The sequence below is a fragment of the Coregonus clupeaformis genome, chromosome 2 (genome assembly GCF_020615455.1).
Source record: "Coregonus clupeaformis isolate EN_2021a chromosome 2, ASM2061545v1, whole genome shotgun sequence".
Lineage (NCBI taxonomy): Eukaryota > Metazoa > Chordata > Actinopteri > Salmoniformes > Salmonidae > Coregonus > Coregonus clupeaformis.
The window spans coordinates 24,461,662-24,487,743 of NC_059193.1; the positions used below are offsets into that span (position 1 = coordinate 24,461,662).

General features: G+C 41.9%; 3 protein-coding genes across 6 annotated transcripts; 2 read left to right on the forward strand and 1 right to left on the reverse strand.

Moving 5' to 3' along the window:
* The first annotated feature begins 3,023 nt into the window (after positions 1-3,023).
* LOC121531940 (fos-related antigen 1-like) lies at positions 3,024-6,712 on the forward strand. Of its 2 annotated transcripts, none has more exons than XM_041837516.2 (4): positions 3,024-3,414; positions 3,896-4,153; positions 5,404-5,511; positions 5,658-6,712. In XM_041837516.2, the coding sequence occupies exons 1-4, from the start codon at positions 3,301-3,303 to the stop codon at positions 6,231-6,233; spliced, it is 1,056 nt and encodes a 351-aa protein (XP_041693450.1). In that variant the 5' UTR covers positions 3,024-3,300; the 3' UTR covers positions 6,234-6,712. The 2 variants fall into 2 exon arrangements, with proteins under 2 accessions (XP_041693450.1, XP_041693460.1); XM_041837526.2 differs by having other exon boundaries at positions 3,899-4,153.
* A 1,661-nt stretch (positions 6,713-8,373) lies between these two features.
* LOC121531948 (coiled-coil domain-containing protein 85B) lies at positions 8,374-14,713 on the reverse strand. Of its 2 annotated transcripts, none has more exons than XM_045227063.1 (2): positions 13,450-14,713; positions 8,374-10,291 (listed from the first exon to the last, which is right to left on the reverse strand). In XM_045227063.1, exon 2 carries the CDS (start codon positions 10,278-10,280, stop codon positions 9,678-9,680), a length of 603 nt encoding a protein of 200 aa, XP_045082998.1. In that variant the 5' UTR covers positions 10,281-10,291; positions 13,450-14,713; the 3' UTR covers positions 8,374-9,677. The 2 variants fall into 2 exon arrangements, with proteins under 2 accessions (XP_045082998.1, XP_041693473.1); XM_041837539.2 differs by having other exon boundaries at positions 8,374-10,283; positions 13,442-14,713.
* Positions 14,714-15,193: 480 nt separating this feature from the next.
* Positions 15,194-25,768, forward strand: LOC121531955 (acidic fibroblast growth factor intracellular-binding protein B). Of its 2 annotated transcripts, none has more exons than XM_041837552.2 (11): positions 15,194-15,254; positions 21,513-21,597; positions 21,721-21,919; positions 22,027-22,153; positions 22,507-22,607; positions 22,706-22,839; positions 22,973-23,081; positions 23,273-23,336; positions 23,610-23,696; positions 23,857-23,954; positions 25,390-25,768. In XM_041837552.2, exons 1-11 carry the CDS (start codon positions 15,207-15,209, stop codon positions 25,457-25,459), a joined length of 1,122 nt encoding a protein of 373 aa, XP_041693486.1. In that variant the 5' UTR covers positions 15,194-15,206; the 3' UTR covers positions 25,460-25,768. The 2 variants fall into 2 exon arrangements, with proteins under 2 accessions (XP_041693486.1, XP_041693504.1); XM_041837570.2 differs by lacking the exon at positions 15,194-15,254 and adding an exon at positions 17,243-17,573.
* The last annotated feature ends 314 nt before the right edge of the window (positions 25,769-26,082 follow it).

Here is a 26,082-nt window from a genome sequence, read left to right on the forward strand (position 1 = left end):
TTCAAATAACCAACTCATCCTCAAGCTTTATTTGAATCAGCTGTGTAGTGCCAGGGCAAAAACTAAAACATGCACCCTTTGTGGTCCCTAGGACCGGCTTTGGGAAACCCTGATCTAGAAGGCGGACAGTACAGGTGCATCAGAGCTGGGACAGAGAGACTGAAAAACATCTTATATCTCCAGGCCATCAGACTGTTAAATAGTCACCACCACTTGCCAGCCTCCGCCCAGTATCCTGCCCTGAACTTAGTCACTGTTACTAGCCTGCTACCACCTGGTACTCTACCCTGCACCTTAGAGACTGCTGCCCTATGTACATGGTCATTGAACACAAGTGACTTTAATCATGTTTACATACTTTTACCCACTTCATATTCTAATCAAGGCTCATTCTATATAACTTCTGCTGTACACAACTTTTCTATTCATATACTGTCCATACACACCATCATATACATATATTTATATATGTCAAAGGAGGTTGGTGACACCTTAATTGGGGAGGACGGGCTTGTGGTAATGGCAGGAGCGTAATTAGTGGACTGGTATCAAATACATCAAACACGTGGTTTCCATGTGTTTGATGCCATTCCATTTGCTCCGTTCCGGCCATTATTATGAGCCATCCTCCTCTCAGCAGCCTCCTGTGATATATTTATATTCCGGACTCTGACATTGCTCGTTCTGATATTTCTTAATTCCTTTATTTTTCTTTTTTGAATTTGTGTGTATTGTTTTCTATTGTTAGGTATTACTGCACTGTTGGAGCTAGAAACAAAAGCATTTTGCTGCACCTGCAATAACATCTGCAAAATATGTGTACCCCCCCATGCTGGCCCATGTTGACTCCAATGCTTCCCACAGTTGTGTCAAGTTGGCTGGATGTCCTTTGGGTGGTGGACCATCCTTGAAATACACGGGAAACTGTTGAGCGTGAAAAACCCAGCAGCGTTGCAGTTCTTGAAACAAATCGCTGCGCCTGGCACCTACTACCATAACCCGTTCAAAGGCACTTGAATCTTTTGTCTTGCCTGTTCACCCTCTCAATGGCACACATACACAATCCATGTCTCAATTGTCTCAAGACTTAAAAATCCTTCTTTAACCTGTCTCATCCCCTTCATCTACACTGATTGAAGTGGATTTAACAGGTGACATCAATAAGGGATCATAGCTTTCACCTGGATTCACCTGGTCAGTCTGTCATGGAAAGAGCAGGTGTTCGTAATGTTTTGTACACTCAGTGCATATACATATAGATTGCATTTGGATTACTGTTACAGCGCTATTTAGGGTGTTAATTGGAATCATTCCGACATCTTGTTTTAACATTTTTTGATTATCTGTGTACTTCTTTGACATTTTTCTGCATTGTTAGGCGCTAGTAACAATGGGGAGTGGGTAATGTGGCATATAATAAATATAAGGATTAAGAGAATGGGTGTGTAAGTGGTGGGTGTGCATGGTTGTACTATGCCTACTGTACCTGCATGTACATGTAGTCTACGTCTGTGGTGCATTAATGATGCCTCTCTGAGCCAATTGGTGTGAGGAAAAAAAAAAAAAGATACAGCCCTGCCTGCCAGCATGTTGTGGCATGTCATAGTGAGACAGAAAGGGTGTGTCATCATGGCGTTCCAGAGGCATGACGTCATCTTCACCTCCCCCTATACTCTCCTTCAACACTCAACCATGTGATAAGGTGTCACATCCTTATGGTTACACCCCAGAGAGAGAGGAGCACATGTCCTCCATTGAAATAGAGAAATAACACAGGCAAAGTACACTTTTAAAGAATTAGGTGGCAGTAGTAATTCGGTCACTGTGATGCATAAGACACAAATGCCATGCTGAAAGGAAAATATTTTACATTCACTCAACGCTGTAATCTCATTATAATGGTGGTGGTGAGTGATAAAACAACACTACGAGCAAAATGGCTCAAATGATAAAGATGCTGATACAACAGTCATGATTCACTGTATATTCAATACATGTAAATGTGTGCTAATGAATGTTACTAATAGTTTTAGCCTTATTTTGAACACAATTAAATCCAATTTTACTCTATATCCTAAGAGACAACCTGTTATAAGATGCAACCGGATCCTACAGTGGCCTATTGGTTTCAATAACGCTTGGTAGTCAGTTATTCACAACAGATGAGTCAACCATGTCGGGAACTCAAGCCCAATAGATCCATAAGGGAGAGCAGGGACTGCAGCTGTTTAGTGGCATCTCAGCCACTACTGTAGAAACCGCGGTACATTTTAGCATTTTTAATTAAGCTTTTGACGGTAGACTACATAGAAAACCGCCGGCTACTGGCAGTGTTGAAACGATGAAATAATTCATCAACATAGTGGCTTTCCGCTGACTCACCTCCTACAGTCAGAGTTCCCTTGATTGATGTGGTCTAGAGAAGAAAGTGTACCCAAACTAAGGGCCAAACCTCAAGACATTCTGTTCTTTCATCAATAGTTAACACAGTCTAATCATTTAAATAGCGTACTTAGCCTATCAAATAGCCCAATTTCCTAAATTATTATAATTATATTATTATTAAATAAATAGTAGGATACAACCAACACCATGTATGAAAATGTATGCACTCACTAACTGTAAGTCGCTCTGGATAAGAGCGTCTGCTAAATGACTAAAATGTAAATGTATAATGAATGACAATACTCTATTATTATAGACAGAAGGCTATGTTTCTGTGATATGATTCATTTTCATAAAACACGATTGGATAGATTCTTTAAAAAGTTGTATGGTAAAAATGAATATGAGCAGAAACTTGTAGAATTCAATGAGAGCATGCTTTCCACTCCTGTCAATTGAGGAATCCCGGGTCGCTCTCTGGAGGAAACTCACCATATTTGTTCACATACGTCATCCGCACTTGGTCAGTTACAAGCCGAAAACCCAGACACCACCATTTCCAGTAAATTGGGAGGGGCGTAAAATAACTATAGAATCGGTTTGGGCGTTTATAATTCCACGATCACTCTATACTTTTCAGTCCGGCCGGAATGATCTCTACGTAAGAAGTAATTCAAATGAATTTGGGAGAATTTAGTCATACACAAGAACAAGATTTACATTCGCAGTTTTCTTCTTCCCCTTTCTTTTTGGATCCTACCAACATCCAGCATTAAGGAGGGTTTGCCCCACGTTTGAATAGTGAACGTGAAGCTTTACCCGAACGCTTCATTCACGTCATCGCTTGCTCTTCATAAAACTCCTCAGGATTACTTTGCGCTCATCGGGAATCGGGATAGCAGTTTACAATCAAAGATGTACAGAAACTTTGGGAACTTGGGCCGAGGAGGCAGCGACTCTAGGTCCCCCCACACCGGATCGAGCGCTGTATCCCAGGGCACCAGCGCCACAACTACTCAACAAGATCAGGTAGGCACACATATTGGTCTATGTTGATAAAGATTAGCAAGAGTAATAAATGATAATTTTTGTGTACAGTTTCCCCTCTCAATAATTATGATATTGCATAATCATATTAATTGCAGAATGTAGTAATAATAAGGAATTCATGGCATAATATGGACATAAGAAATGTACTAGGCTAATAATTGTGTTATAGCCATGGTGCAGTTTGATTACCATTGTCTGATGAATTGATACACATAATGGATTTAACCATTTATATTCAATGCTCACCGTCTTTGTCAAGATTGTTGCCTTTACATCCGGATGCACGCATATATCCATGTCAAATGCATGCATAGGATGTCCATTGCCCATGTCAAATATCTGGTTCAAAAGAATTGCTTTGCTGTAAATCACTTTGTTTGTTAGTTTATCCACCATCTCATTACTCTAACCTCATCCTTACCATCTCTTTCTCTTACTGTCTCTCTCTCTTTCCCTTAAGAAGTTCACTGTGGCAGGAGGCAGCCAGTTTGTCCCCAGTCTCAATGCCATCACTTCCAACCAAGACCTCCAGTGGTTGGTCCAGCCCTCCTTCATCAGTCCACCTGGCCCCTCACGGCCTCCACGTCCTCCTTACCCACCTGCAGCAGGAATGAGGTCCTTCAACCCTTCACCTTCCCAACCACACCTCTACAGACCAGGGGTCATAAGGGCAGCGGCAAGATCCGGGAGCACAACCAGACGCAGGAACGATGAACATGTAAGAATATGTGTGGTCTTTAGCCAGCAGGGTGTAATACTATGTAATTTACTTTCAGAGTCAATCAAAATGTAGGTAGGCATTGTGCCAGAATGTGGGTGGATATCTGACCAAAATGCAGATGAAATGTAAGGTCACTTAACACAACATAGACCTACATTTAGATTTGGAAGATGTGGTTGTCTTTGAAGAGGGACACTTTAGCAGGCCCTTTTCCATGTAGTTGTCTTATTAATAGTGCTACACTGAATAAAGAAACTACTGAGAGGCTTAGAAGTGCTCCGGTGAGACTGAGAGGGGCAGGGAAACTACAGACTTCACAGAGGTGTAGAGACAGACAGTTGAGTCAGTGTGTCAGTAGTGTGTAATATCCTGTAATGTGTGTGACTGACTTATACGTCTGACATGGCAGTGAGATTTCACCACACACCCGTCTTATCTGATAGGTTGAAAACAAAATTACAGAAACAAATATTCCTGAGAGCTTTCTTTTGAACGGTATAGATTTTTGCGAAAATGTGGAAATTCCAGATAATTCAGAGGTTGACCACGCATTTGTTTTGGTTGACAACTATGTACTTTGGAACAGCTATGTACACTGACCTGCTTCATCATTGTTTGAGATAAGCCACTCATTTGATATTAGTGTGACATTGGCTTAGTGCTAGAAAGGATGAGAGCTTCTATCAACCTGTTTGAGCCAAAATATATCTGACACGAGCGGGTTCACAAAATGTAAGATGGCAAGACATCAAGTAGTTAAACTACTAGTAGGTTTTGTTTTCCTTGAGAGTAGATTATTTTCATACCTGTTGGCTTTGTTACACTTTTAGAATGTGTGGTTGAGTGAGCTGAAATTTGATGGGACAGGAAATGGGCTATCATGTGATTCACTGGGGCAAGTCATATGACTCATACCTGAGTCACAATTGGGGTCTGAGTGACTCATCACAATACGGGGCGGGAGAAATTGGATGAACAGAAACAGAGAACTGACAATGTTAAATGAAATTGGAAAAAGGGCGGAACAAAATGACAAACGGCTCCGACATTACGAAATTAATGGCAATCTGAAAGTTTGAATGTAGTGACTCAGTTTATACACAAGGTGGTAGTATTTCACCACTCTAAACACATTTTACAGTCATCTGCTATTCAGTCCAGTCCCTTTATTCAATTGAGTTGTAAAACATATTACAACTTTTTTCAGTCATAATTCTGCCTCATCAAATGTCTTTCTCTCACTTTAGTTGTCCCCAGAGGAGCTGGAGAGACGCAGAATAAGGAGAGAGCGGAACAAACAGGCAGCTGCCAAGTGTCGGAACCGTCGACGTGAGCTGACAGACACGCTGCAAATCGTAAGTTGAATTTTATTTCAGGAGGGCGATAAACATATATATTTTAAAGTTTGTAAATCATCAACTACCGGATTTCTCTACCAATTGAAAAATAATAGATTGACAATACAACCCTAATCTTTTCTCTTTAATGTTCCCTCTCTTAGGAGACAGACGAGTTGGAAGGTAGAAAGTCCTGTCTGGAGAAGGAGATTGCTGAACTACAGAAGGAGAAAGAAAAGCTAGAGTTGGTTCTAGAGGCCCATCGCCCCATTTGCAAGATCCACGACTCTGACTCGGATTCTGACCAGAGCTCAGAGCTTCCCTCATTGGGAGGAATCAAAATTGAGCCTGAGCTTTCTGACCTACCAGGGAGCTCAGCAAAGAGCCAATCAAGGATTGAGAAGCCCAAACCTAAAATTACTATCCCTGTCCGTACTGTGACCTCCTCTGCCTCTGCTGTCCCCATGGAATCTGAGTCCCTTCACACCCCAATTCTTATTTCTACTCCATCTCTTACTCCTTTCACAGCTAGTCTGGTCTTCAGTTATCCCTCTGGCTCTCTAGACTCCAGTTCCACTATTTCATCCCAGGCTCTAGCCACTCTGTCATCTTCCTCTCAACATGGTGTGGCCCAGCAGTCTCGAAACCCCCAGCCCTGTAGTATTGCCCATCGCCGTAGCAGCAGCAGTGGGGACCAATCCGATCACTCCCTAAACTCCCCTACCATCATCACACTGTGATTTAACAGGCTTCCTTGGTGGGAAAGACTGAGTTACAACACTGACGGTTATGAAGATGACGACAATGATGATGACGATTATGACAACAACATAGGTGACTTTAATAACGACAGTAATGATACGCTAAATGCAGCTGGTCCACTTCATTTCCTCTGTGCCTACACTTTCCAAATAGCCCCTACACACTAAATACACACAAAAGCTAACATACTGACACTCACAAAAAACATTATGGTGATGCGAATGACTCATATTTAAAGGATTGTATTGTTACACAATTTTTTTGTTTTCCCTGATGCATATAACTTCTGACAACCTATATTTGTTATGATCAAAACCCAAGATGTAGAATTGTGCAAATGTGCAAACAAAATGCATTAACTCAGTGCACTTTGGCAATAATGGTGATTATTTAAGCAATAAGGCCCGAGGGGGTGTGGTATATGGCCAATATACCACATGGCCAATATACCACGGCTAAGGACTGTGCATCGTGCATAATAACAGCCCTTAGCCGTGGTATATTGGCAATATATCACAAATACCTGAGGTGCCTTATTGCTATTATAAACTGGTTACCATTGTAATTAGAGCAGTCAAAATACATGTTTGTCATACCTGTGGTATACGGTCTGATATACCATGGTTTTCAGCCGATCAGCATTCAGGGCTCGAACTACCCAGTTTATAATGCTACATTTGTAATGTAGGAACCACATCAATCTACTGAAGCATTACGCTATTTGTAAGTCGCTCTGGATAAGAGCGTCTGCTAAATGACGTAAATGTAAATGTTCTGTATGAACACTTGCCTTTATTACCTGTAACAACATGGTAGTACATGGTAATAAACATGTTGGGTTTGTTTGAGGATAATTATATGTGCATGCCAGGTTTTATGTAAACTTTAATGTGTGCTAGCTATCTTTATATAAAAGATGCATACAGCTACTTCTCATATTGTATCTTTAGTACAATAGAATTTATTTAATTTATGAAAAACGGCATTATTTGGAGAAAATTTGAAAGACACTAAGGCAGGACCATGGGAGTAAATATAGAATATATAGACATGTATTTATTGTTGAGAGTGTAGTATATTTTTTATAATGTGTCTCTTTTGACTGATGTGTGGGTGGTTGGCAGTGCCTTCACTGTACAATAAAGATAATTTAAAGACAATGTTATGGATGTGTAACTGGTGATGTATGTTTATGATATTTGCATCAGTATGTTCAAGCAATTTCTAAGCTTTAAAATATCAGTATGAAAGGGTTAAAAAGAAGACTAAATGCATCCTTAGTGTTAAACCCATTAGTTAGTTGTGTTTCCATTTTGAATCTGTCCTGTTTCCTGCTTGATCTCGCTGCATAGCAACCTTACGTAAGGATGCTGGATGCTGGGGAGGAAAGGGAGGGGAAAGCTGGCCATTACCTCTCTGCTTCCTCTCTGGAAAGAATTGTATAACTGACTTCGATACAAACAGATAAGAATACCACAAATTAACGTTTCAGATGTGCTGAATAAGAAAGATACCGAGCAAGAAAATGAGGTCAGAATGGGACATCTGGGTTTTTGATTGAATGGGAGGTCATGTTTTGGATTTTTTCCCTGGCAGAGACCAAAACGTAGTAACGTTGGACTACAGTTAGAGGGATTCAGGAAAAGTAGAGGAGTAGATCCTAATAAAGTCTGGTAAATGGAGATCTATTGACCATGACCCTGATTCCTGAACACAGAGTTCTGTTGTTACTGTACTTCTCGCAAATGAAGTGAGTCACTCACTCACAGGAGGCCCAGAGAGCATATTATAGCAATGATAATAAAAAGGGGGTTTAGGAGAGAGAGAGAGAGAGAGAGAGAGCCTATGTGTGCTACTCTCTGTCAAAGGAGCTCTCTGTGTATCACTAAGTGGGTTAAAGCATTACCGTCCACTGCGCAAACAGAGGTCAAAAAATAGAACTGATAAATATCCACAATGCCAGGCTGTATGACATGGACAGGAATATCAATCATCTGCAGTCTGGGACAAATAGGTCATAACAAACAGGTTGAGAGATCAATCAATCACTCATGTTGCACCATGTAAAATGAATGTCTTTCTGCAAAGTCACACACACAAAGAAAGGTCACAACATGATTGAGTGTCTCAGCCAGTGTATTTAAAGCTCTTCAATGCACTACGAGCAGCCCACCAATCACAGCCAACAACAAAGCAAATCTTATCCAATCCATGAGAATGTTCTATATGCTTAAAACAGAAATATGTATTGGTTAATGAAGTAATACTGATATGTCAAGTTAATGAAGACAATGAGAGAGTATATCTACAGAATTACCACAAAACATTACATTGGGATCCTGACTATTGGCAATTTACACAGAAAATGTGAAGCAGTTGTAATAATTATAATAATCTTAACAATAATAATGTAATAAAGAACAAAATAAAAGTGTCTTGTCTAGTTCCCAGCATCTATAAATCCATCATCATGTCAAATCCAGTCTTGAGCTTACAGTTTGACACAAAAGTGGCTGGTTGAGAACAGCCTGGGCAGTTCAGTTGTGAGTGAGGTCTAAGTAACGCTATCATAGGTGCAGGTGCCATCACAAAGTTTTGTGTATTGTACAGCCTAAATTACTGTGGCACACTAGCTATGTCTCTTGTGCAATTTCAGTGTAAAACTCATGGGCAGCCAAGACAGTGTTCATAATAGACAATTTCATTGTTAAGTTTGTGATTTCATACACACAGCACTCCAATCCTGACCTGAGGGACTGAATGCATAATCTACATTATTTAAATTGTATTTAAAGGTCTGTCACAAAAATCATCACTCATCCTTCAAATGTTTCAGTGCTTTTGGATGTCATGTACAGTAGACTAGTAGGGCTGGATCGAGATATGAATCTACAAGGTCCCATATGATAGCTTTGTCCAGTGCAATACAGTACAAAGTAGTCCACTCCCAGTACAATCCAGTGCATGAGATAACATCCTAACCTGACCTCCTTCCAACAACACCTGCTACTGTTAATCATATACAGTCTCAATTACTGAAAAGAGGAAAACCTCCCAAAAGATTGAAAAAAAAAATTCATAAAATTGCAAAATGATCATTCCATAAAGCGTGACCTTTAGTCTCTAATGTTTCTGTGGGCCTGTCATCCCTCTTTCCAGGAAAAAGTATTTTTCTTTTCTCTTGGGGTGTTCTTTTTCAACTTTTCTTTAGGACAGCAGCACGTGCAGAAGGCACATAATTGGCTGCTATTCTGGAGACGCTGCTGTATTGTGTGTTATAGGCTATCTTCTAAAAAGTATCCCAACCAAGCTTGTGTTCTACCAATGAATGCTGTAAACAATTAAACATATTTCCTCAACCAATATTTCTCTGTATAGTGCTCTTTCACTACTCAGTGAAAGTATCCGGCTCTGTCCCATCTTCAGTCATCAGGTGAGCACACCAGGTGGAGCTGGTCCGGACTACCGACGCTCCCAGTGCTTGAACTTCCATCTCCCAGATCTCGGGACACCATGCACGGCAGGTTGAGCTCAGTGGAACCACCGGGACTGGAGTCACTCCTGCTGACACATTCCTCCTCCAGGACCAGACAGAGTTCTTTGAGGTCCAGATTCTCCTTCACCAATCCATCCTGCATGCGCTCTAGGTCAGCCAGTTTTTTCAAGTAGCCGCCCAGATCCTCACGCATCACTTTGGCTGCATGGTGACCGAACAGCTGCCATTCCCGGGCCAGCTTCTTCACCTTTAGTCGGTCATCATCAAGAAAACAGCATAAGTCGCGCAATTCTGTGTTTTCTTCCTGGAGACGCTGGTTGACGGTTTTCAGCTCCCTGATCTCAAGCAGGTGGCCCTGTAATTGTTTGTTAACTTCTTTTATCAGCCGTCCACGCTGGATAAGAGCGGAGATCTTCTCTGACTCCTCTTTACGCAGTCGACTCACCAGCTCTTCTTTAGAGCAGAAGAGTAAATCCTCGTCAGACATCTTTGACAAGTCTCTGTTGTAGAGCTCACTGTCACTCCCCATATTGTTTTGACCAGTGGCGGCTGGTGAAAAATATTCTCGGTGGGGCTGTGCCATACTTTTTTTTCCTGTAACCATCGCGATATATTTTAACACAAACTGCAGGACAGCAGTGCTCAGTGAAACATTCAGTAATTATTTAATGCCAATATTAAAAAAGTTGAGGCATTCTTACACAAAAACATATTACACAAACCCAAGCCTTTCATTTGCATTTAAAGTGAACTTTTCACCATTGGTAGTAAACAGGCAACGCAACAGGCATGCTGTCAGAACAGAGTGGAAAGTGGACAATAACATGAAATTATTATAAAGTTTATAGGAAATCTTACACTGTATGAAAGGATGTATAATATAGAAATGGATATCAAGTGGATGAACTCAAACCTTTGACTGGAAGAATAGCATACAGTATTTTATGATCATACTAAATGTGACTAATTGTTAATGTGCTCCAGAACTGCAACAATTAATTGATACAAAACAACATATATACAGTAATATTAGCAAAGACACTATTAAGACTTTCTAGAGTACCATATATAACTGGATTTTTTATGCTAAGGTCAACTATATACAAAGAAACATGCGGCCAGAGCTGCTCTGTGTGTGTGTGTCTGTCATCTTATTTGTACAGGAATTTTGCCCGTCTGTCCTTCTGAGTGGCAAACCTCTCAATGACCCTTTGATTAAAGTCAGGAATGTCCCTGACAAGTTTCTTCTCCATGGAGAGCATGGCCAGAGCGTTCAGGCGATCCTGTGTCATGCTGTTTCTCAGGAAGGTCTTGATCCTTTTCAGTGTAGAGAAGCACCTTTCTGACTCAGCAGTTGTCATGGGTGTGGTGATGAGGATCTTGAGGAGGCTGGCAGTCTCTGTGAAAGTGCTCTGAAGGTTGTTCTCCATGAAGAACTGGTACAGGGGCACTGCACCACTACAAGCCTTGAACTCACTGTTCTCATAGATGAGGGACAGTTTGGTTTTGAGCTTGGCCTTGTTCAACATGGGGGTACGCCTCCACGGTTGTTTCAAGCGCTGTATCGGGGAACTTCACACTGTGTTGTGGGAACAACTCTCCGTGCAATAGTGTTGCGCTGATGAGGTGCTGGGTGAAGGAGAACCTCTCTTTGGCATGACTCAGGATGGTATCACATACCTGTAAAAGATACATCATCAGCTTTAATTTGCAATTAAGCTATTTTGATGCAAGTGATCCTGACTGACACATGCCTATGTCCAACTCAAGTATATGATTACCAAGGTGCTGATTGTTCAGGGTTTTGGCTACATACTACCAGGCCTGAAAAAAGTTCTAGGTGGGAAACACTGACAATTACATCACAACTTACCTCTATAGCCAACCTCTGTTGTTCTCCTGGTCCCAGCATCCTCCGTCGCTTGATGGGCTGTTGCTGCTCGTCAGATGCGCTGTCCCCACACAAAGAGGGAATTGAGGCCCTGGGTCCAAAAAAATAAAGTTTAATTTGATAACTTGCAATCAGACTTCTTAACTCACTGTAATTCCCCCTCAACACACAACCAGTGACTTTATATATATATATAGACAGACAGACAGACAGACAGACAGACAGACAGTGTGTATATACACACAAACTATGTCTAGTAACTGCTTTTAACCTGTGATGTACATAATTAACTGATGTTATTACGTTTTAAAGCCTTTTTCTATTACATTTGTGAGAGGGATGCAACATAATTTTGTTCTGCTGTTCACTTAGCAATAAAGTTAATATTCAATAACAACTAGGCCTCTTCTAGAAATTGACCTGGTGGACACCTGAATAATTATTACAAACTGTGTAGTACTTTCCTGCATTATTATCAACGTCTGATTGTGTCTTCTCTTTCCTTTTAAAATACTAAAACAAATATAATTGTGACGGCTCTATGATAATCACTCACACAAGCACCAACTGGCAGTGGGTGGAAACGTCAGTCGTCTCGTCAGCTTGAATGGCGATAAAATCAGCACTCTTTACTTCCTCCAGGATGTAATCCTTAAGCATTGACAGCATACAGTCCAACAGCTCGTTCTGTATCGTCTTTGACGTGCCCTTAAAAACGGTAGCTGTCTTCAGGTGCTCCTCCAGCACACTGTCGAGGGAGGCAACAAAATCCACTAAGCCCCGGAAAATGCCGGGGTTGTCTGAGGAGTCAGTCTCCTCGTGCCCACGCAAGGCCAACTCAAAAGCCCCACAGAACTTCACACAATCGATAATTTTGGATAGAATGTGCCTGTTTTTATCCACCTCCTCATTGTGTTTCCTCACCGCAATCCTGTGGCCGTCATCCAGCTGCGTAGCAATGTTCACCCTTCCTAATACAGCTAGCTTTACAGAGTTGTCCATGTGTGCCCTGGTGTTCTCATGTTTCTTTACCTTCTCTGACAGGTGCTTCATATCCCTCACTCGGTACCTGTCCATGCTGAATCTGACCCCGTCGTTTTAAAAAGCAAGCACGGAAAGCGAAATAAAGCATTAGCATCAGTGCACCCAGCTAGCCAAGCCTTCCTGGTGTACCAGCTACGGGAGAAGCCGCGCATATACTGCTTCCCTTTCTCGCTAGCCTGCTGTCTGATTGAGAGGTCAGGTTGATCTGGGCCCAGCTCTTTCACCCGAACTTTCTCTGACAAAGTTCTCCTCTCAAACGGATCTTGGAGGAGAGATTTCACCGAGTTAGGGTTGGGTCTTGGAGGAGTAACGTTTGCGTTCGCCATTGTTGTCTAGTAAAAATGGCGTCACTGGACCCCGGTCCTTATTTTATCAGGGGGCGAGCTTGGGGCGGTAAAATAATCGCCCTCCTTGGATTCGATTTAAGATCGCTTATTGACTACATTTTATGTCATACATTCATATCTTAAATTAGCAATTGGCTTAACTGCTACGTAGACCCGCCTCCTCGGGGCACTTTCTGTATCGCCCAGAGCTGACGAGGCGTTTGACAGGCAGAGGAAAGGTTGCGAATATGATTTTCTATCATATCTTACACATATTACTGTGTGCATTCCATATTTCAAACACACAAATATTGACATACTGATGTTTTTATTATTATTATTATTATTTTTTTTATTTTTTTTATTTTTTAAAATAATTTTATTTAAGGGGGCGGCGCCCTAGCGCCCCCTATCGGCCAGCCGCCACTGGTTTTGACTGATCTGTAATTCAATAACCTGAGAAATAGCCTTTCCTGATTACAGGCAGTTGAGGGTACAAATAACTTCAGCAAATTAACTTTAGCCTACAATTCCTGGGATGCTCTGTAATGTGGCATGGAGGCTACTGTAAGCTTTTTAGCCCTGAATTGTATGACTATCAACTGTCTCTATCCAACCATTGAGCAAAATATAGGCCAACAGTAATTCTTGGTTTTACCTATGGATAATGGGGAACAGTGCATGCTTCATTCACATCGACGTTTTTCTATGAGCTATAAAATTCCCTGAACAAGGTCGCTCTTGATATAACAAAACATAGCAAATAATTTCAATATTTGAAAAATAAAATGTCAATCCATCACTCTCATATCTCAGATGATAATCTGTGATTAGAGGCTTTATGAAAAGAGTTTGCATTAATGTCCAGTTTTCCCTTTGCTTTTTCTTGGTTACCGTCAGCAGGGTGAGGGGTTTTCGTGATTTTGCAATCCGTTATTTCGTTTTTATTGTGTAGCTGGCTCGTCATCCTATATCGGAAAACCTTGGATAAAGCTACGATAATGTTATTTTACTGATCTTCATGTCTTGTCAGAAATGACGTGCTGAAGAGCATCTGCTTTCGTTCTGTCCGAGTAAATGTTGTATTCCCTGTTTGGAGGATTTGTTCATGGCATAACATTCCTTTTGATTATGAGCCCAAGAGAGGCAGTCATTTTAAATTCACCGAAGAAAACAAACAAGGCTCTGAAGTCACCAAAAAAATATGCATCCAGATTCCTGCTCATCCTATTGCATTGGTGTGTGGAGGATAACAATGTCGGCCTTCTTCCACTGTCATTATAAAGCGGATGTCTCCTCTCAGACTCGGTTTTTCTCTCCACTCAGTGAATTTCAGAAAATGACGCCCATTTAAAAATAATGGGATTTTCTTGTATTCTCTCCCTTCACATAAAACGTTATATAAATTAGTAGTAATCATCCATGTAGTCTTTTAAAAACGAAATGAATAAACACAATACAAACGTTGGACGAAATCGATACAGACCACGTTTGTGGAAGAGATGCTCGGTTTAACAGTGAAGGTCAAAATATTCACTGATGTTAAAAAAACACAGTTTCTTGATATTATCCTACAAAATGATTAAAAAAGCGATTACATTCATGAGCATTCAGATGTATGGTTGTCTGATGGTGGTTGTGAAGGAGGCAGCGGTAGGAATGCCCCTCTTCTGAAGCCCTCCCCCTATCCCTTTCCGTTTGGTCTTCCTTTACGGTAAAATAATAGCTTATACTACGTATTGTATCCTGTCGAAAGAAATGACATCACACAAAATTTGAATGCATCACATTTGTGTTAAAATCTATGGATAGCCATGAACTACAATAATGTTTTCGGAATATATAGCATTCATATCAAATATAATTTTATATTTGTATTCCATATAAATAAAAATACACAATTTATTAAAGACATCCCGACATGACCCCACTCTCCACCTCCTCCAACCTTAGGCCAATACGCATACGCACATGCACACACACACACACAGCATAATTTGACACACAAGCATCAGCATTACACTTTGACACAGAACAATAAGTGTATCACAGTTACAGTGTAGTGTACACAATTTCAAATACACAGACGGAAAGTGTGACAAAAGGCTTTTCTGTGGTTTAAGCATGAGGTATTCAGCCACATCCTTCCGCTCTCCACTCCAGTTCTATTGTTTCAGTGAGGCCATAACAACATATGGCATTATACCGGGACTGGGGGAGCAGAGGATGGAATCAGGGTGAGGTTAGTTAACAGAAGGGCTGGAACTGGGAGAGGGAGAGGGTTGGTTGGTTTGCAGTGAGGTGTAAAACAAAAAGACAGTTGACTGTGTACTTTTTCTCTTTTGTAATTTTGAAGGGCACAGACAGATACAGCAAAAGTAGGACGGGAGGGGTGAGGAGAGGGATTTGGTGGGATTTATTTGGTGGGATTAATACATCTCTGCAGGGAAAGCATGCGCAAAACAACACACACACACACACACACACACACACACACACACCATAATTCCTCATAGTAGTTCTCTACTTTTTACCATTTTATTCGTGTTTATTATGGTAAAATAACAGTTCTGATATTCTGTTTTACATAATGTGATTGCATATGTTTTGTATATCAAAATATAATTTTACAATATAAACTTGTGCAACATGTCCTCATATAGGCTACATCATATTTTTCATAGATTGTAGTATTCGAAATGTGTTGTTGTTGAAGATAAGTAGTTCAAAGTGTGCTGCTGAAAAGGGTTAAATATGGCCGCTATACCAGAGACGAAAGAGGAAGCGAGACACCCCACTCACTGTTTTTTTCTGGTTCAATGAAAGCCAATGAACTAAGTAGAACAGACCCAGCTGCTATAGAGAGAAATAGTAATGGCGTCTTTTTGTAGACACTAACTCTGCCATGGTTCGTTGGACAAAGTCTATGGGGAAATTATTGACGTTTTTGTAGGGTTTTTGGATAAACGCCGAAAACAAAGTATGTGGTAAACACAGGTTTAGGACATCTTATACGTTTTGTTCTATGAGTTAATCTTCATCAGCTTAAGTCTTTTTTTGTGAATTTTGAAGCATTTATGTAATAAAAAAACGCACATAAAGGCTTCATAATGCATACAGGTCATGTTAACTGACTGATACTATCTCATAGAACAAAACAAAAAGCCTGTTTTAACCTCAGACCTTATCCCAAAACCCTATTATTTCCCCATAGGAATGGCTGAAGGAACCAGAGGAAACTAATTTCCGGTTTTTATGACTACAAACTGGCACTTGTCATCTCCCGTCTGGATTACTGCAACTCGCTGTTGGCTGGGCTCCCTGCCTGTGCCATTAAACCCCTACAACTCATCCAGAACGCCGCAGCACGTCTGGTGTTCAACCTTCCCAAATTCTTTCACGTCACCCCGCTCCTCCGCACACTCCACTGGCTTCCAGTTGAAGCTCGCATCTGCTACAAGACCATGGTGCTTGCCTACGGAGCTGTGAGGAGAACGGCACCTCAGTACCTTCAGGCTCTGATCAGTCCCTACACCCAAACGCGGCCATTGCGTTCATCCACCTCCGGCCTGCTGGCCCCCCTACCTCTGCGGAAGCACAGTTCCCGCTCAGCCCAGTCAAAACTGTTCGCTGCTCTGGCACCCCAATGGTGGAACAAGCTCCCTCACGACGCCAGGACAGCGGAAACACTTGAAACCCCACCTCTTTAAGGAATACCTGAGATAGGATAAAGTAATCCTTCTACCCCCCCTTACCCCACCCCCCCAAAAAATAAAAAATAATTGTAAAGTGGTTGTCCCACTGGCTATCATAAGGTGAATGCACCAATTTGTAAGTCGTACTGGATAAGAGCGTCTGCTAAATGACGTAAATGTAAACTAGGGAGCTCATTGATGTCTATGGTAGACTCACCCTGTTAAATTGACCGGAACTGATCTTTATTTTTTTCATGGTAAATGGCCAACCATCTTTGGCTATACTCATAGAGATAGATAGAGGACTCATCTTTGTATATGTGCTATTATAGCATATGTGACAGCATGGGCAGCGCCATTGAGGCAATCTCCATTTTGAAGTAGTACATTTTCTTCTTCACGATTGGCTGATCCCTCCTGATGACCCAGCCAATGAAGTTGGAAGACCTGCCCAGCTGACTACATTCAAGTGGTGGAAGCCATCAATGGCGCTGCCTATGCGAATGAGGCCTTTTGGCCACTAGAGGCTTCTAACATTCTCTATGGGCTATACCAGAGATACTTCTCTGGCTAAATAAAGACACTTCCTGTAACCGTACAATAAAGCTTTGTTCACAGGTTTTTTCTGCCGTATATTTTTCGAAAAAAGGCTTCGCTACAACATTAGCAACGGATGACAATGTTTCCAGAAGTAAATATATAGTTTATAGGAGCATATTATCCGTTATGTTTTGAGATAATAATGGAATTATCTAGCTAGCCACCTTAGCATACCAATTCTAGACAACCGGGATTATTACTCATCCTAGTTAAAAGGCTTAGCTATATTATAACAGTATATAATATTGGAACCTTAATTTAAAAGGGTAAGTATCTTCTTGTTTATTGAGATAATGTATACAGTTAATAGCTAACGTTAGTAAAACATTGATTTGGTAGTACAGTGAACCAGAATCTGGGTTTGCCATGAAACCTGACGTTGAATTGCATTGAATTCTACGTCGGGGAGAAACTATAATTTGAATCAGGAAAGTTTACTCTCACAACCTCTACAAACCAGAATGTTGAATAAAATGATATTTTAAAGTACTTTACCAGTTGTCCATACGGTTGGACCTTTTAGCGGTAGGAATGTTAGACAATATATTCACAAGAAAGTATAATTACTTCAACTTTTCAAAGCGCTGGTAACTTAGTGCATTCATATTTCTATCACCTGAAGGATGTGCAGAACCATGTAAACACGTGCACGAGCTCAGCAAGTATGCACGAGTCTCCTGCATGTGAAGGCACTACCAGCGCTTTGAAAAGTTGATGTAGTTATACTTTCCTGTGGCTATACACTCAGTGGGCAGTTTATTGGGGACACCACCCAGTTCACGAAAGTAGTTAGCGCCTACAGACATTGAGTCACGTGGCTGTGGCTTGCTATATAAAGCAGGCAGAAAGGCATCAAGGCATTCAGTTACTGTTCGATTGAACGTTAGAATGGGCAAAACGAGTGACCTAAGCGACTTTGAGCTTGGTCTGATCGTCGGTGCCAGGAGCGGCAGTTCCGCTATCTAAGAAACGTCTGTCCTCCTGGGCTTTTCACGCATGACGGTGTCTATGGTTTACTGAGAATGGTGCAACAAAACCAAAAACATCCAGTCAGCGGCAGTCCTGTGGGCGAAAACCGGTTGTTGATGAGAGGTCGAAGGAGAATGGCAAGAATCGTGCAAGCTAACAGGCGTGCCACAAACAGGCAAATAACAGCACAGTACAACAGTGGTGTGCAGAACGTTATCTCGGACCGCACAACTCATTGGTCCTTGTTACGGATGGGCTATTGCAGCAGACGACTACAACGGGCTCCACTCCGATGAGCTAAAAACCAGAAGAAGCTGCAATAGTGGGCACGCGATCACCAACACTTGACAATTGAAGAGTGGAAAAACATTGCCTGGTCCGATGAATCCTGGTTCCTGTTGCGTCATGCTGGTGGCAGAGTCAGGATTTGACGTAAGCAGCATGAGTCCATGGCCCCATCCTGCCTGGTGTCAACGGTACAGGCTGGTGGCATAATGGTGTGGGGAATGTTTTCCTGGCGTTAGGTCCCTTGATACCAATTGAGCAACGTTTGAACGCCACATGTAGAATCCATGCCCCAAAGAATTCAGGCTGTTCTGGAGGCAAAGGGGGGCCCAACCTGGTACGGAAAAACGCCAAAGTACGTTAAAATATAATTTTATTCAACATTCTGGCTTGTAGAGGTGGTGAGAGGAAACTTTCCTGATTCAAACGCTAATTTCTACCCGACGTAGAATTCAGTGCAAATCAATGTCAGGTTTCCAGGCAAAATCTAGGCTTACAAAGGAGTCGTTGAATATGGCAAATCTCCTTTAAACTCAGGAAGCACCCATTCAACTTGCCATTCACCAGCTTTTCAAGCTTAATAATGTCAAAATACATTCAGTACTTACCAAATAATGTCGTTTCGCTGAGCAACTGTCGTCATTACTGCCGTTCTGGACGGTATGTACTCCCAAAAAGGTCTAAATAAAAAGTTACATGCAACCGAAAAAATGCCTTGTCTAGAAATAATCTAAGTATTGTTTTTGAGAGAGTGCAATTGCATCAAATCCACCTATTCTGCACCTCCTGCAATATTAATGGAATTAAAATACACTAAATAAAATCCTATCTAGAAATATACAATCACTGTAAAATCAAACCCTATATTATCTACTTACATTAAATATTATTGCATCTGTGTAGCGTGGGTGAAACGACAGATTAATATGCCGTTCATACACTGTTGTAGGTGATCAAATCAATGACCTTTCCTGCTGCTGGATCAGCCGAGGGGTGCGCACATTCTCAAAACCTATACTTAGATTCTTTCCAGACAAGGCATTTTATCGATTGCATGTCACTTTTTATTTAGATATTTTTTGGAAGTATATACCGACCGGAATGGCAGTAATGACGATAGTTGCTCAGGGAAACATTCTTTGGTAAGTACCGACCATATTTTGACACTATTAAACTTGAAAAACTGGTGAATGGCAAGTTGAATGGATGCTTCTTGGGCTTAAAGGTGAATCTCCATATTCAACTTCTCCTGTAAACCCAGATTTTGGTTCAGTAGTACTGGAGCTTTGTACAGTACATTCGGAAAGTATTCAGACCCCTTGACTTTTTCCACATTTCGTTACGTTACAGCCTTATTCTAAAATTGATTGAATTACATTTTTTCTTCATCAATCTACACACAATACCCCATAATGATAAAGCGAAAACAGGTTTTTATAAATGTTAGCAAATTTATTAAAAATAAAAAACATAAATACCTTATTTACATAAGTATTCAGACCCTTTGCTATGACACTCGAAATTGAGCTCAGGTGCATCCTGTTTCCATTGGTTATCCTCGATGTTTCTACGACTTGATTGGAGTCCACCTGTGGTAAATTTAAATTGATTGGACATGATTTGAAAAGGCACACCTGTCTATATAAGGTCCCACAGTTGACAGTGCATGTCAGAGCAAAAATCAAGCCATGAGGTCGAAGGAATTGTCCGTAGGCACAGATCTGGGGAAGGGTACCAAAACATTTCTGTAGCGTTGAAGGTCCCCAAGAACACAGTGGCCTCCATCATTCTTAAATGGAAGAAGTTTGGAACCACCAAGACTCTTCCTAGAGCTGGCCGCCCAGCCAAACTGGGCAATCGGGGGAGAAGGGCCTTGGTCAGGGAGGTGATCAAGAACCCGATGGTCACTGACAGAGCTCCAGAGTTCCTCTGTGGAGATGGGAGACCCTTACAGAAGGACAACCATCTCTGCAGCACTCCACCAATCAGGCCTTTATGGTAGAGTGGCCAGATGGAATCCACTCCTCAGTAAAAGGCACATGACAGCCCGCTTTGAGTTTGCCAAAATGCACCTAAAGGACTCTGACAATGAGAAAGAAGATTCTCTGGTCTGATGAAACCAAGATTGAACTCTTTGGCCTGAATGCCAAGCGTCACTCTTGGAGGAAACCTGGCACCATCCCTACGGTGAAGCATGGCGGCGGCAGCATCATGCTGTGGGGATGTTTTTCAGCGGCAGGGACTGGGAGACTAGTCCGGATTGAGGCAAAGATGAACAGAGAAAAGTACAGAGATCCTTGATGAAAATCTGCTCCAGACTGCTCAGGACCTCAGACTGGGGCGACGGTTCACCTTCCAACAGGACAACAAGCCTAAACACACAGCCAAGACCATGCAGGAGTGGCTTCGGGACAAGTCTCTGAATGTCCTTGAGTGGCTCAGCCAGAGCCCGGACCTGAACCCGCTCGAACATCTCTGGAGATACCTAAAAAATAGCTGTGCAGCGACGCTCCCCATCCAACCTGACAGAGCTTGAGAGGATCTGCAGAGAAGAATGGGATAAACTCCCCAAATACAAGTGTGCCAAGCTTGTAGCGTCATACCCAAGAAGACTCAAGGCTGTAATCGCTGCCAAAGGTGCTTCAACAAAGTACTGAGTAAAGGATCTGAATACTTATGTAAATGTGATATTTCAGTTTATTTTTAATACATTTGCAAACATTTCCGGACCTGTTTTTCCTTTGTCATTATTGGTAATTGTGTGTAGATTGATGAGGGGGGGAAAAAATTATTTAATCCGTTTTACAATAAGGCTGTAACGTAAAGTGGTAAAAGTCAAGGGGTCTGAATACTTTCCGAATGCACTGTAAGAGGTGAATGATATTCCACAGGTATTGTGAAATGAAAACGTTGACGCTTATTAAAACCATATTTGTCTTGTTTCCTCATAGATGTCAGTGGAACTCGATGTCTTTGTGGGTAACACCACCATTATGGATGAGGAAGTCTATCAGTTCTGGCTGGATGGCTATACAGGTATTGGCCACAACATTCACCAACTCACACACACATACTAGACACATTCATCCATAAAAAAATACTTCATCAATATCTCTAACATAAACCTTGAATCCTGTTTCCTTTCTGCCCCATCCTCAGTGAACGATGCGGTGAAGGTTCGTATGGAGGGAGGGGTATTGGAGGAGTGTGAGGCCAGTGCTGAGGTTCTGCGCAGTGACACAATGGACCAGTACAGAACCTTCCAGATGTGTGAGCGCCTCCTGCACAGCCCCGCCAAACTGGCCAATCAGCTGCTGTTCCAGATCCCACCCCATCGCCAGGCCATGCTCATAGAGAGGTGCTCTACCATCTCCTGATACACTTTTTTTATGTCTTATCTTCCTCTGCCTTAAATGTCACCTAATCTGTCTCTCTCTCCTCTCTCTCGCCTCTCTTTCTGTAAAGGTACTATATGTTCGATGGCGTGTTTGTACGAGAGGTCCTTGGGAAGAAACTCTCGAAGGGGACCAAGAAGGACCTGGATGATGTCAGTGCAAAGACTGGTGTCACACTGAAGAGCTGCAGGAGGCAGGTAGCAGAAACCTCAGAAGGCCATCCCCATTAACAATGACTATCTCTGACCTGTAACATAGGATGAACTTTAATGTCCCAAGGGGAAAATGGTCTTGGACACACAGTACTGCTGTATACAAAATAGACACTGTACATCATACACTTCTCGTATAGCCACATACATAATATTTAGCATATTCCCTTATTCTGTCAGTGGTGTACTAATACAGCTCAGCTCAACGTTTGTGAGACCGTCCTGCCTGTACAGATTCTATGAGCTACAGAGCTCTAGACACTGCAATTCTAAGACCAAATATAACTGTTTTTCACATGCACACTAAAGCTTTTCTCAATGATCCCCTTCTCTCCTAGTTTGATAACTTCAAGCGTGTATTCAAAGTTGTGGAGGAACTGAAGGGACCCCTGGTGGAGAACATTCGTAAGCACTTCCTTCTCTCTGACAAGCTGGGCAGGTAATAGTAGAATTTACTATTCAATTTGATATAATCTTGCCATTTATTTTGTACACTTTGACCTCTTTATGAAACTCCCCTGCATCTCCTCTTCTCAGGGATTACGCTGCCATTGTTTTCTTTGCCAACAATCGCTTTGAGACGGGGAAGAAGAAGCTGCATTATCTTACTTTCCAGGACTTTGCCTTCTGTGCAGGGGAGCTCATCAGCAACTGGACCGTGGGAGCATTGGGTGAGTTGTGCACTGCAATCATTCCCGCTTCTTATAAGGCCTGCATTAATTGGAGTTCTGATGTTTTTTTAACTATCACAGCACCGTAATCTATTACGCAATATCAGATGTCTGAAGTAGTTTCTCTTCTCAGATAACATGGTGGAAGACATGGACGTGGATCTTGAGAAGGAGTTCTTACAAGATCTAAAAGAACTGAAGATTTTAATCACTGACAAGGATCTGCTGGACCAGCACAAGAGGTATGAGTGTGGTTCATTATTTATTAATTGCCTGATATGTATGTTATTGTTTCCTGTCAATAATTCACATATTTTTTTCTCGCCATATTGTTTGTGTATATTGTATGTGTTCTAATACTATGAATGACAATATTTGGTATTATCCCTGATGCCCTAGCTCCTGTTTCTGTCATTCCCTCTGCTCCACTCAGTTTGGTGTGCACGGCTCTCCGGGGGAAGACCAAAGCATTTAATGAGATGGAAGCCAACTTCAAGGTGCGTGACAACACATGCTTGTGTTACCCAACATGACTGCTAACGCTTCAACAGACCACCCAGTTTCATAGGAGGTGATGTCCAGTCCCGCCTTCTACAAAATTCTGTAGATCAGTCCATAGAAAGTGTGCTAACCACCCAGGTTATATGGGGTCAAATGTACACATACATTCTCTAATTCAAACAGTTCACTTGAGTTTAATTATTTCTAAACTGCAGAATCAAAAACCTTTTAATTATTTGAAGCAAACCCTTCTCTCTCTTTGTCCATAGAATCTCTCAAGAGGCCTTGTCAACATTGCTGCAAAATTAACCAACACAAAAGACGTCAGAGATTTCTTTATTGATCTGGTGGAAAAGGTACATCTATACATCATTAGTAGTATATATTAGTGACTGTTTTTAGTCAGGATATTCAACTCTGGCTCTGGCTTATGAGGCCAATAAGGTTTACAGACTTTTGTGCTACCCATGAAACTATGTGATATTCTCTCTCGCTCTCTCTCTCTCTCTCTGCCAGTTTATTGAGCCGTGTCGGTCAGACAAATGGACAGCAGGAGACATGAGGCTCTACCTCACTCACTACACTAACTCTGCTCACATACTAGACACATTCAAGTGAGTAACATATTACTGTTATACATACACTATATATACAAAAGTATGTGAACATCCCTTCAAATTAGTGGATTCGGCTTTTTCAGCCACACCCGTTGCTGACAGGTGTATAAAATCGAGCACACAGCAATGCAATCTCCATAGACAAACATTGGCAGTAGAATGGCCCTACTGAAGAGCTCAATGACTTTCAACGTGGCACCTTCATAGGATGCCACCTTTCCAACAAGTCAGTTTGTCAAATTTCTGCCCTGCTAGAGCTGCCCCGGTCAACTGTAAGTGCTGTTATTGTGAAGCGGAAACGTCTAGGAGCAACAACGGCTCAGCCGCGAAGTGGTAAGCCACACAAGCTCACAGAACGGACTGCCGAGTGCTGAAGCGCGTAGTTCCAAACTGCCTCTGGAAGCAACGTCAGCACAATAACTGTTAGTCGGGAGGTTAATGAAATGGGTTGCCATGGCCGAGCAGCTGCACACAAGCCTAAGATCACCATGCGCAATGCCAAGCGTTGGCTGGAGTGGTGTAAGGTTTGGTGGTGGAGGAATAATGGTCTGGGGTGTTTTTCATGGTTCGGGCTAGGCCCCTTAGTTCCAGTGAGGGGAAATCTTAACGCTACAGCATACAATGACATTGTAGATGATTCTGTGCTTCCAACTTTGTGGCAACAGTTTGGGGAAGGCCCTTTCCTGTTTCAGCATGACAATGCCCCCCTGCACAAAGCGAGAGCCATACAGAAATGGTTTGTCGAGATCGGTGTGGAAGAACTTGACTGGCCTGCACAGAACTCTGACCTCAACCTCATCGAACAACTTTGGGATGAATTGGAACGTTGACTGCGAGCCAGGCCTAATCGCCCAACATCAGTACCCGACCTCACTAATGCTCTTGTGGCTAAATGGAAGCAAGTCCCCGCAGCAATATTCCAACATCTGGGAAGGCTTTCCACTAGAAGAGTGGAGGCTGTAATGGCAGAAAAGGGGGGACCAACTCCATATTAATGCCCATGATTTTGGAATGAGATGTTCGACGAGTAGGTGTCCACATACTTTTGGTCATGTAGTGTATTGTGCTGCCTGGCATTCATTAAGGCCCTGAAGTTTTTTGCTGTGTGCTTGCATAATATATGGTATTTCATATTCATATCCCAGTTGTCACCAGTGGGTGTCACTGCATCTCGCACCATGTGACTTAAACTATAGTTACCTTGTTTCTCGCACAGCCACTCTGGAATGTAGTTAACGGTTTACACAACCCTGCACCACGACACTCAACAAATACATATTTATCGGACAACCATATTAAAACAGGCCTCTCATTAAACTGAATGAACAGAGATCGCTCCATATTATGAACCTTGGCCAGCTCTCATAATGAGAATTTGTCTTGAGCTTTACACACTCACATTTCTCTCTCTCTCTCTCTTTCTCGCTCTCAGACACCAGGTAGCGTGGGACAGGTATATGGGAGTGATCAAAAGCTGCCTCCTCCAAATGTACCATGACTGAGACGTTGCCTCGCTCAACCATCTACTCTCAACTTCCTCTTTATATCTGAGTCACGTCGTCTTTTTTCTTCTTCTCTGCAATCGTCATATAAATCCTCCGCTCCATCTGTCAGATGTTTTCCTCCTCCAACGCCAGTGCCCACATTTCTCCTTTCTTCATGTCTTTGTTTTATTTATCTTCCAGCTCTCCCTTTTCCGTCCTCTCTTTCTCTCACTCCTGTCTGTTCTGACACCCTACTCTGCAATGTCATCATGCATATCGTATCATTTGTATTGTGTACTGAACAGAAATATAAACGCAACATCTAAAGTGTTGGTCCCATTTTTCATGAGCTGACATAGAAGATCCCAGAAATGTTCCATACGCACAAAAAGCTTATTTCGCTCAAATTTTGTGCACACATTTGTGTACATCCCTGTTAGTGATCATTTCTCCTTTGCCAAGATAATCCATCCACCTGACAGGTGTCATATCAAGAAGCTTATTAAACAGCATGATCGTTACACAGGTGCACCTTGTGCTGGGGACATTAAAAGGCCACTCTAAAATGTGCAGTTTTGTCGCAATGCCACAGTTACGTTTTGAGGGAGCGTGCAATTGGCATTCTGACTGCAGGAATGTCC